The sequence below is a fragment of the Bombus huntii genome, chromosome 12, assembly GCF_024542735.1.
Source record: "Bombus huntii isolate Logan2020A chromosome 12, iyBomHunt1.1, whole genome shotgun sequence".
NCBI lineage: Eukaryota > Metazoa > Arthropoda > Insecta > Hymenoptera > Apidae > Bombus > Bombus huntii.
Window position 1 is genome coordinate 1,304,610 of NC_066249.1, and position 12,655 is coordinate 1,317,264.

The window sequence follows — 12,655 nt, forward strand, 5'->3', positions numbered from 1 at the left end:
GACGCAGTGGTGGGGATGACTACGGTGTCTGTGCGGAGCGGGTTGGTCGGGTGAGGGACGGTCGGCCGTTGGTGGGGGAACCGTGAGCTTTGGTGGGAGAGGACGGGTCGATGATGCCGGCGGTCCTCGACGACTCGAAACGCCAGTCAGTCTCTGGTCCACTCGAAGCCGCGCTGTTAACCTTCTATCTCATCGAACACCGCTCGCCGCAGCCATGGGTGACAAGGTTTGTGATTGCTTAGACGCACAAGTCCATCTCTTCGAGTTCTCTGAACCAACGAAAATCTTCGCTTTGTAGCCAGAGCGTGTCACAAGCTTTATCCTGCTTTGTCGAGTTCTATCTCTATCTCTGTCCTTCTTTGACAGTTAGCCAGATACGCCAATAGTGTACGCGTGTATGCGTGTGTGTGTGCGTGTGGCTTTCTCTGTGTGCGCGTTACGTATACGTGTGATATATGTGCGTTCGTAGAATGCGTGCGTGAGAGAGAAAGGTAGATAGCTAGAGAAAGATCGAAACGGTAAGAACGAGCGAGATTTAGAGCGAGATAAAGTATGAAGGAAAGAGCGAGAGGCATAGAGTATGAGTGGCTAGCGTGAATGGGTTTTAGAGGTCGGAAGAACGCTCGTTAGAGAATCGGTCTCTCCGTCGCGGACGACAGGACGTGATAGAAATAATAACGGTGCGTGTCACACGTCTGTTTGTCTGTTTTTAGGAATTCCTCTCGATATCTCGTGTGGACATCCGCTCTGTCGCATTCTTTCGCATTCTTAATTCCACTCCTCTTCGTGACAATCTCTTTTTCACTGTGTAGTGACTTCACAGGCTGTCAAACGAACAGGTTTTGGGAAATCAGACAGAAACAGAAGAAAGGGCCAGGAAGAAGGAACAGAAAGAGGGCGCGATAGAGAGAGAGAGAGAGAAAGAGAGAGAGAGACGGTGTAAAAGAGAGAGAGAGAGAGAAAGAGAGGCGAGTCTGTGGTGTAACCACTGCTAAAGAGGAGCTTCGATCGAGGGGGTAGGAGGAGGAGAGTGGGAGAGAGCGAGAGAGAAAGGCGTACGGAGACAAGGAAGGGTTGTGCTCTCAGCGCTCTCTCTCTCTCTCTCTCTCTCTCTCTCTATCTCTCTCTCTCTATCTCTCTCTGTCTGTCTCTCTGTCTTACTTTCTTTGCACGTCGAACTCTCGCGGAATCAGCGCGAAGCAGTTCTTCCCAGTGATCCGTTCCGTCAGTGTCGTCGTTTCCAGGAAAGCGAGGAAGTATCCTCGAGTCGGAAAGGCTGTCCCTCCCTCTGTCTATTTCTTTCTCCTTCTTCTTCTTCTTCTTCGTCTTCGACCAGTCCACTGCAGAAGGAGCGAGATGGTAAAGTGGTATTTTCTGGAGAAACCACCCTTTGCCCTTATTTAACCGTTTTCAACCTCCTTCTCATATATCGCCGTAGATCTTTTCTTTTTTTTTCTACTATTCTATTTCCATTTCTTTTTTAATCTATTCTCAATTTTATCTAGTCCCAAGTAGCGTCGCATTTTATTTCATAAAATCTTTCGTTGTCGAAGGTATACGACATTTTTCGTCTGTGACTCTCGGAATGAGAAAGACGGTTGGAAGAATGTGAATTGCTAGAAGAAAGCTATAAGGCAGTGGACGTCGCTGGCAGTGCTTCGATCGCGGATTGTACGCGTGGTTCCCTGACCCAATTGTGCGGCTCGAGTACTTTTTAGGCGTCGTCGAGAGTGCGGGGCGACCGAGAAAGAAAGCTAGAAAGCCCGTCCGTGCTTCCACCGAAGGTGGGGTTGGTTCTAGTTCTCGAAGGGTGTCGGTGAGGGTGTTGCGTCGCGGTGCGCACGCGCCACCGACCAGCTGCGGACTTTCCAACACGGTTTTCGTGTTTTTCTCGCGAAAATCCTCAATGAAAATCCTGGAAATTTCAACAACGTCTTACTCTGGACAGCAAATTCAATTCTATCGATACAATTATGGTATTCTGATTCTATAAATTCCCTATGATCGTGTCAGTTGAACATGAAACGTCCTTCCATGTAACGTGTGGTCGACACAGTTTCCCATTCTCGTTCTCGCCCCACTCTTTGTTCCTCGTGACACGGAACATAGGATCGTCCAACGGAAAGTCTATGAAACTTCGTAATTCGCTATTCTATCCACTCCCACTTATTAACTATTCTATTATGACGGATTATGGTTTTATATTTGTAACAGAAGATAGAGAGACGACGCGAGATTCATCTTGCATTTTCTCCTCGAAACTACCTTAATTCGATCGATCGTTGCACGTTCCAGCAGAAAATAACGTCCGCATGGAGATTGGTATTTTTAGCGAGCTATTAAAGCTCACCTTTCGCTAACCTGCGCAAGCTCTCCGCAAGCAAGGATAAATCGGAACTCTTGATAACGATGAATTATAATTCACCTTCCAGACTACCGTGCATCTAATCTTTTTAATCATCTTAACGATCCTTTCTAAACGTTCTAACAAATCTATCTGTCCAACTTGCCTCCAAACGGCTATCTTTCGTCTTTTTCCATGCCGTGAACTGTCGTTCGAAAATCGCCGTGCACCAGATAACGCCGATTGAAACGTGGAAATAACAGATACCTAACCTGGCCGCAGATTCGCGACACGCCCTCGATTGCAAGCTACCCTTCCTTTTCTTCTCTCCAACCCACCCTCTCACGTTGTCGTAACGATCTCCGCGTGAACGCGAACGTTCTTCGATTTTCCAACGATCGAACGTGTTTAGGGAAGGTATTCTGGCTGGGAAATTGGGTTGCCTAGATCTGTCTGTCGGATGACGAGGCCAACTTGTTCGGTGAATCGATCGATCGTTCGCTGGAATTTGAACTAGTTGCAGCCTCCATTGTCTCGTCGATTAACTGCACTTTGTTACGTAGCTAAGCGATGTCTGCCGGTGTGCGTATCGAGATTTTCTGGCTCCTTTGACACATTTGAAATTCGGTTGCCTGGATCTGTCTGTTGCAAGAAGCTCTCCAGCGTGCATCGATCGATAGCCCGATGGAATTCAAACGAGTTGCAGCCTCCATTGTCTCGTTGATGCTTTGGAATTTCGCGTGGAATTTCCCCAGTTAAGTGAAGTTCCTGGCGTATTTATTGGGTTTATTGCTCCTTTAGCTTTTTGCTATATTTGCATAGGCAGGTTTGGTATATTTAAATGAGGATTTTTGGTTCGTTTCCCATTCACCTGAGGAAATGTCTTTTACAACACGTCTAAAGTAAACTTGCCGAGAAATTTTGTTATACAGTTAAATGTTGTTATATAAATTGAGATTTATTTAAGTTTTCGAATTTTTGTCATTTATACGGGAAGATGTCGTTTGCGAGATATATGAAGCGAATGTGGTGAGAAGTTTTATTGTTTGAGGAATACAATAATATATAACTAAGCGAAGTGTTTATTGTTATACGTATTGAGATATAGAATTTTTGGATTTTTATATTGCAATGAAGATTTTTCATTCGTTTCTCCATTAATATAAGAGAATGTCTTTTACGAGGTGCACGAAGAGTTTGATAGGCGCGTTCGCGCGCGAGCTCTTGATCGGGTCTGGTGCTACTGCTGGCCCAAGGACACAGCCGTCAATTGAAAAGGTCGATCCTTTTAACAGGCCCTTACCGGCGTTTTTCATTCATTGAAATTCCTTCGAACGACTTCCGCCAGTCGATTACCCCGTCACGATTTGTTCGCTATTCTCTCGCGTGATGTTTTTCTCCTCTCTTTCGACAGCTATTCTTTTCGAAAACTTTCAATCGCCAGACCGCGAATCTTTATGCAAATTCATATTTTTATAAATAAAATACAAGAAGTACAATTCAAGACGTCAAATATTAACAGAAACGCTGCTATCTCTCCGAACATTTTGTACATTCTCGCGTATTGTTCGTTTCTGTACTTCGGTTTCACGCAAATGCATAAACTTGCCACAGTTTTCCAATCGCTATAGATTATCACCATTTTCCTCTTATTTTTCTTTCGTCGTTTATTTTCTTCCCTGACATTCTCGTTCTAATCTTTGCTCTAAGAGTTGTTCGAATTTTATAGCTGAAGTCCGATGTTCGATAATGTTGTTTGATGTAAAAGCTAATTTTCTTGAAATGGATTTCTGTGAAAAACGAATTGCAAAGGTTAGGCAGGTCAGATCGGCGGAATACTCTACACCGATTTCGACCTATGACCTTCGGCCACAGGAAGGGACTTGCGCCCTTTGCGAGCTGCTCAGGTCAGTTACATAACGCGTCGATGACGTTCGTGTTCATTCAACACTCGCTCGGTCCGGTTATCGACGGATCGATTGCGCGATACAATAAACGCAAAGAATGAAATCGTTGCGAGCTTCGCGCCCGACTTTCGTCAACTTCTGCTATCGTGCAATGTCGATCGTCGATCAAACTCGAAGGACGATCGTCGTGCGCATACCCTTTTCCATCGATCACTCCTGTTGTCAATCATCAATGAGGTTTCAAGATGATCACGATATTGCTTTGCTTAATCGATAACTTTTGATCGGTTTAGAATATTCAATTTTTTTCTACAGCGTTTCTAAATTACAAAACAGGTCGATCATTGACGAGATTTTGGGGCAGTTATGTTCGTCTCTTTCGTTCCATTGTTCGTTTTCAATCGATTTAGAATCTTCAGTTTCGCGATCTATTACGAATATTCCTAATTTCCTGAGCTTTTAAAATATTATCCTTTTTTGTATCCATTTGCTTTCTAGTCAAATCTCGAATTTTTTAAATAATCTTGCGTTACGTTCAAGAGTAGAACGAGAAGAAGCTACTCGTTCTTATCGAAATTCGAACTTGTTCTGATATCTTTGTTCCCGATTGTTGATACCGATTTAGATTTCGATAATGTTACAAGCGATACAGGGTTCCTATTTGATGGAAATTCACTGGCGATTCAGATTTAAATAACGTTAAATCTTTTTGGAAAGGCATTCATAAAAATTGTGGAGACTTTAAGCGAATTGGCAACACCAAATCTTGTTTAACTGAGTTTTCTGAATGGAAACTCTAAACTAAATAACGTCAAGCTACTTTTACACAGAAATCTCTAGTTTGAATAACACTAAACCTCTTTCAACTGGAATCCATGGAACCTAACCTAAATTGCAGCAAAGTTCCTTGCGCAAAAACCCTTTACGTTCAAACCGTAACTCTTTACCACCTAAATCCTTTTCAATAAGAATGCATGGAACCTGTAACCGGAATAACGTAAAAAAATTATGTGACTCGTAACCGATCCAAAAACCTTTCTACTCTAAATTTCTTTCAGAATGAAATAAGGCCAACCTAACCTAAATCTTTTCAGAAGAATTTAAGGATCTTTTAACTTGAATAGCACCAAAAATTACGCGGAGACATCGTAACTACTCCAAAATTTCATCTACTTTAGGTTTGCTCCATTAGTTGGCATTCATCTGGCGACATCTCCTGACTTACACAAAAACTTATGCCCCACCTAATCTAATCTCCTTCAACGGTAATGCATAGAATCTTCAAGGAAAATAACATCAAGAATTACGCAAATTTTCCACTAGAATTATTCCAAGATCTGCTCTAAACTTTTTTTATCCATTCCCATCCATTAGTCAAGTTTCCTTCTCTTAGATAAAGCCCATTAACCTAGTTTAGCCGAAATCTTTTTCCCCAAAAATCCATGGTACCTCTGATGAGAATAACATGAAGGAGATACGTCACAACTATTCCGAAATCCCTTCCATTCGAAACCTTATCGATTTCTATTCATCCAGCAACGTCTCCACCTAACCTATAATAATACAATCATCCATTTCAATCAGCTACAAGCTGTATCTAGCCATTCTCCATCGATCGTCTTTCAATCAAAACACAAATCCAGGAATATTGCGCGAAGCAAAGCAACCGAAATAGATGCGGTTAACCAACGAGCAGAATTACTTTTAAATTGCAACCAGCGAACATACATAGCAGTGGACAAAAGGAAGTTTGATGTTGCTGACTAATCCATTTGTGTATATGCGCGTGTTACTGACTTTCGTATCAGATATTTTTCACCATTCTGTTGACAGTCGTCTGTTTTAAAAGATATATATTATATACTTATTCGCTACTTTTATCAAATACAATTATTCTATTTTGTAAAATGACAGGCACTTTTCGTACCACTTGTATTTAGACTTTCTTTTGTTTGCTATTGTAACTTCGTTCGATAAAAGAGACGTTGTCGACCATTAGACGTGATGTTTCGCGTCACGAGCGTAAAATTAAGCTCCTGGTCGTGCATCACACGCCACTTAACGTTTCTCGTTCAGCTCGCTTCGGCCCGCAAAACGCTCATTTCCGTCAGAAGTGTTTCTAACGAGCTCACGCTAGATGCTGCAGCCTGAACGGGTTCTTGAGGCGGAGCCCGCCTCCGGGGAACGTCCAGGCTTCCTTCCGGTCTCCGCCGCCCCGTATTGCCTTGGATTGCCCCGTATCTCGTAGAAAACGTGCCGAGTGGCTGAGAAAACGAAGTCTAGAAACGACCACGAGGTGTTTTTCGTTAAGAAGAAAGGCGAGTTAGAGTGACATTGTGTCTTTCCAATTTCTTCCGAAGAACTCGAGGAGATTGTTGAATCTATGGAGGAGCTAATATGAGAAACAATTTTTCTTCTTTTTTTTCTTTTTCTTTTCTTAGTGTGTTTAGTTAGTGATGGTTGGAATAGTTTTCGAGGGTGGTGTGGTTACTTTCGCAAAATCTTTAATTAGAGATTGTCTGAGTGTCACGAGAGATCAGAAATAATTGGATCTCTGGAAAACAAGAGAAATTACTTTATAAAATTTGTTTGATTAGTTATTCGAATGTTTTTTTTTTTTTTAAGATACGATGGCTTTGGGAAAAGTTTGAAATTAGTTTGGTTGGTTATCGAAGAGGTTAGGAATTCTAAATAATTATCGTAATTCCGAAAGAAAAGAGTAATTGCTTCACGCATCCCTCAATTTCTTTTTTAATCTTCCTCGACAAATTCACAAATTACGCGAATACTTGAAAATCAAGACAGTTGTCCAAATTCTGAAAGAAATGGTTCTAATTCCTTACGATCAGTTGTATTTGATTAAAAGAATCCTCTAAAAACAGGAATTAATTCCACCCTTCGAGATTTCTGCTTCGACATCTTCCCTTGTCAGATCTTGTTTTACCCAAACAGATTTCCTTAAATCCTCCAAGCATCCTTCGACGTTGTTCAATAAAGTTCGAGGTCGTTCGATCCTTAATGCGTCGAAAGAAGTCGGTTGAAAAACTGCGAGAGGAAGCATCGGACGTCCATTAAACAGTAGGTTGCAAAGACACAGAGGCAACAGAGGTGGTTGTAGGTGGAAAGGCCGCAGACTAGATGGCGCCCAGGCTCGCCTTCTGGGTTGCCTATCGATCCTAACCTATTTATAATTCCTCTGACATTTCGATTCGTACATGATAACGTCGGCAAATTTTACCACGACGCGTTCTCTACCCTTCGTCGACCAATGCAAATCCCTTGCCCTCTCACCCTTTTCATTTGCATACGTTCCTACCCCAACGACTTTATGCTTTTTGTCGTTTCTCTCGACATTGAAAGAAGTGAAGTTTCTCTAAGATCGGGAGAGCCTCTTAGGAGACGACGTTTCTTTGCTATTTTCACTACTCTATATCTTATCTATATGTTTTTCTCCGTCGTCCTGTCGCGTGGTGCTTTCAGGTGACATTTTCCGATTGGAATCTTCGTGGGAATCTTCCCGTGCCGTGTTTTCTTACTGTCTCGGAGCATCGAAGTTGGATGACATTTCGTGACGTTCTAATTTTCCTTCGAACAGACCACGCGAAGATTTATTGCGATCCACTTTTGCGTCAGCGAGCAGAGATACGTTGCTTATTCTCGTTAAAATAAGCGAGCAGATGTATTTTGTATAAGCGCTACAACGTAGCTTAAAGTTCCCAAGAGAAACAGCAAATATTTTGCAATAGTGATTCGAAAAGTTACGGGGTAGTTATAGTGCAAGCTATTAATGTTTTAACAGAAAAATCAAGTATAATATAATTGTACTATTCGAATTCTGGACATCTTGTACGCTTTTGTACGCTGAAATTTCCTACAGAAATGCACTTTTAGTACTAATCAAGTATTCTAACAAGTGGAAAACGACGTGACTCCTTGACAATTATGAAACGATAGTGATCGAAGGATCAATAATTAAAATACAACGAAACTTGTGAAACGACACAATAATCTGCATCAAAATTATTAAAGAGACAAAGAAAGTATGCAGTAAAATGCATCTAACCAGATAAATAGTTCGTGCAAGGGAAGGAGAACGTTGCAGCTTCCTCCAAGGTTGGCCTTCGCCTTCTTTCGCTTATTGTTAGTGTAAGCAACAAGCCTTCGCCGCCGGTCAGTGTATTTAAAGGATTTTTATTTCCGACACCACTTTTCTCTTTGAAAGAACACTTTTACCGCAGTGGAAACGTGACCAGCCGCGATGGTCGCCCTCTTTGTGATCTCCTTCGCGTTACGAAGGGGTTGATCCTTCGACTTGGACGAGGGTTCCTCCGAGTAAGCGAATAATTTTCCCAGCTCGACAAAAATATTATACCAGCCGCCGGGTTATCGATCCACGTCGTTCACGTGCTACGTGAAACTTTATTGCTGCTTTTCGTATCGACGAAATCGGTGCATCGATTCCTTCAGCAGTGCAGCTCCCTGAACGAAAGTATCGATTGACGATGAATTTAGGTTAGCATCTAGGTCGTTTCGCGAAAATTAAGGAAATTAAGATATTAGAAACGGGTTATTTGTTAACTATCATAATTGGGAGGATCAATGGAAAAGTATATAGACGCATGACCTAACCTATCGGAATTCGATTTTAGAGGATCATTGGAAGAATACATACGTGGATACATAACCTAACCTATCAGAGTTTAATTTTGTACAGAGATTTCGTTAGTAGTCTTTGATTAAAATCTCAATAAAATGCGGAATGAGAATCTTAATCGTTGAAATTATTCAGCGAATTTAGGTTATGTCTTCGAGAAGATGTCGAGTTCAAAGTACACTTTACTTGTTAATAAGTAACAAATAATTATTTCGTAAATTCTACTGTAATCTTCGAATTCTTTATGATCCAATAGCCTTTTATTTTGGCGAAAAATCAGTTTCCCATGCTTTTAGAATTTTAAAATACGAATTTTGCTCGTTACTCTGTTTCAGTTTGATTTCTCAGTACTCGAGTTTTTATAAGTTCATTGTTTATCGCTTGAAGATTATTCTGTGCGAGTTTAAGATACGCGGTGGTCGAATATCGAAGAGGCCGAGGCGGCGTATCTTCGCAATTATCACGAGCTACTCCAAGTTCCACGAGACGAGGATTAGGTCTTAACATTCCTTTCGTCTCGCGTTCATTTTACATAGCCAGCGTAAGGTTTCTCTGCGTTAATGTGACCTTCCAATTCCCTGGCAATCGTCAACTTCCATCTGTACAAACATGTCCTAGATTCCTGTGCTATTATCTTCCTCAATAACACCCTAGTGCCGCAGTTCTGATTTATCTCCAACTCCCACAAGTTCGATATGCAATCGGGTAAAATGATTTCTCCCCCAGTCGAATTCCCAAACGCGCTTTCAACAAAAATAGCGGCACCCTCGAGACACATTTCGCCCATCTGAGACCAAACAGAGAAACGCGGATGAAATCGGGAGAAAGTGAAAGATAATCCTCGAAGTTTCTTTTTCCTTTATTCTTATTCGTTTTCAATCGCGCCCATCGTCCTCGATCTCAAGGACTTTGGCTGTACGCAGTTCCTTCAATTTCTCGACTTCGAGCTTCCGAAATGGAAAGCAAAGAGAGCAATAAAATCGAGACGAAGCCAAGAATAGTCTTCCGTGGATTTTCACTCGAGCCCATTAATCTCGATTACGAGAACGTTTCCAGTTTGTGAAAGCAAGAGCCAAATAAAAAATTGAATCTTGAACCAACCAAGAACAATCATCGAAGACTGTTCTGTTCCATTTCTTAGTTGCATTTCCTTCAGTTTATTTCGATTCATCGGAAGCAAAACTGAAAACTGAGGATACAGACAAATCCAGGACGACCTTACTAGTCTCTTGTACGCATGTTCGCGCGAATCAATCGATTTCGTGTTCTAAGAAGTTGCAGTTCCACCAATTTCCCAAATTTTCGAGACGAGATCAAACGAACGCTAGAATCCTATAGAATCCAAAAATAGGCTTTGAAGTTTCTTCCGTGCAATTCTCACTAGAGTCGACTGATCTCGGCTTCGAGGACGTCGTCTGTAATTCCTCCGATTCGTCGATCTCAGTCGATTCCGATCGAAACTTAAAACGACATAGAGATAAAATTGTCAAGAACCGAGAATGGTCTTCGCAGGCTCTTCTATGCATTTCCGGTTCCACAAAGACAATGGCTGCGATTCCTCCACTTCGTCGCTTTCGATTTCTCGAAGCAAGTTGCACGAATCGTGTATCCTGCATGAACAGGAGAGGCCGATTTCCATTTCCGTGGCAAAAGGCCGCGTTTCTCCAGTCGATTCGATGTTTTCCTTGGAAGACAAGTATCGATCGGCCCCGACTGCTAACCTCACCCCGGCGATCGTTTTCCTTCTTAACCAAGCTCAATTATTGCATGACGTCTGACCGCCCCGCACGAGAAATTGAATAACGACGTGCCTATGATAATTATTCCGGCGTCCAGAGCACGTCTTAGAAACGTATTTATAGCGATCCGCTTCTTGTTACGTGATTACTCGAGCCACTGATCGATCAACGATCGTAGTGTTGATCCCCTTAGATTGTAGTTCCTGATCTAGCTGGAATGAATGAGAATTGGCATGCCTCGATGCTTCGTACTTTATTTCCTAGCTTTCTATCTTTTTTCCTTTTTTTTTTTTTTTTATATCGCTGCGAAATATAGAATAGATTTTGATGAAAAATTTGCTTGGTTTATTAAGGAGACAATTAAGCGATTTATTCGATATATCAATCTTAAATTTTTGTGAATTTTGTTGTATGATTTATTGTGTGATGTATATAAGTAGTCGAGTGTGTTGACAAGGTATTGTTATATATTTTTGTTTTTAAATGTTGTATCGTTTTAAGCTGTTAATTGTGTTCTCCATGGGAATGGAGAAAATTAAACAAATTTTTGAGCGCGAGTTATGTGAAAAATGGTGAATCCTGATTCGACAAGCGATGATGTTGGAATGAGTGATGGAAGTTAATCATTTAAATTTAGTAAATAAATTAAAGCGACAATTTTTTATAACGTTAGATATATGGAGAATTTAGTGAATTTGACATATAATTTTTCACATATGTTTTCACTAAAGTTTCTCACAGTTCTTCCACTTCTCTGTTATTCTAAATAGAAATTAACTCAATTAACGGGTCAATAGAAATAATTTTTAACGATGCTGATGATTCACCGAACGATAAATTCAGTATAAACATAAATAAAGGCAACAACAAATTCTCACTATAAAATTCAAAGTTCGATTAAAAACTAAAAAACGAAAAAGATATTCCACCTTCAATCGCTTCTGTGAATCGAAGCTCCGATGAAAAATTATAGAATTCCTCTTAGAAAATGATCCGTTGGATAATTTCATTGAAACAGAAGCTGCAGTTCTTTCAATCAGACGGTATTTCTCGAGCTGAGAGCATTTGTTCCTACTGTAAGAAAAGAAAACGGGCTGGAAATCCCGTGGAAATCCGAATGTTGTAATGGCCTCTTCAAAGACTTCTGCTTAGAACGTTTGTAGGTCTTCGGTTAAACCAATGTTTCCCCTTAACGAAGTAAGTCGGCGACGGTCGTTGGCCCGCAAAGGGATTGCCCTTTTCACGTCGCGTTCTTCCGACGTTCTGCCAACCAGATCAATGATGAAGAAGAATAAAATATGTACTCTGTTCTTCCATCAGTCTCGGTTCGCTTAATATTCTTAAAGTTTTGTCGTCTTACCACGCGCTTTCGTTCATTTTCATCTACTTCGCGAATAATTGTAAACTGAACGTTGCCTTTAGATTTTTTCATAATATTAAAACGAATAACTATTGAATCGTAAATCACGAAAAAAAAAAAAAAATAGAAAAATAAAAACTGAGTAGACGAAAGTGTTTCATGGAGAAATGTTTACAGATTTTTGAACGCACAGAGGATATTAAGTCTTTTCACGGCAAACATACGGTTTTTATGGCTGCAAAATAAACAAACTTCCGTTTTACTACGCTACCAATTTTTAATACGATCTCCGTACCAAAGTTGACTAGACTGCTCATAAATGATTTCTTGAAAATATTTTTCATTTTATATTTCATATTAAATACTAAATTTCGTTGTATACGTAACAATGGCGTAGTTCGAATTTAATATCGTAGAGAAAATATGGTGATACATGGTATGCTATAAAATCGATATTCTATTAAATGTGATTCAAATATGAAGGATTCGTGTAATCTGCCGTTATTGCAATCTGTTTCTAAATACAGTTATCGCGATAAATACGATTTCACACCGAGAATCGTTATATCATAGCTGCATTTTGATTTACGGATACTGCGTACTTTTTTTGGATCACGTAACGAGATTGTTTTTTTAAACATAAATTTGATT

The 12,655-nt window shown here is 40.6% G+C and overlaps 1 protein-coding gene across 8 annotated transcripts in view; it reads left to right on the plus strand.

Annotated features, from left to right (window-relative positions):
- LOC126872132 (sodium/potassium-transporting ATPase subunit alpha) overlaps positions 1 to 12,655 on the plus strand; it is a 168,310-nt gene that overhangs the window by 99,336 nt on the left and 56,319 nt on the right. Inside the window, exon 1 of one of the 8 annotated variants that reach the window (XM_050631742.1) lies at positions 63 to 226. The exons of 4 other annotated variants lie outside the window; for them this stretch is intronic. In XM_050631742.1, coding sequence (XP_050487699.1) covers positions 215 to 226 — 12 coding nt within the window. In that variant the 5' untranslated portion in view covers positions 63 to 214. Of the gene's footprint in view, positions 1 to 62; positions 227 to 1,197; positions 1,360 to 12,655 lie in introns of those variants that run through there. 3 more of the 8 variants (XM_050631739.1, XM_050631743.1, XM_050631740.1) reach the window with 3 other exon arrangements.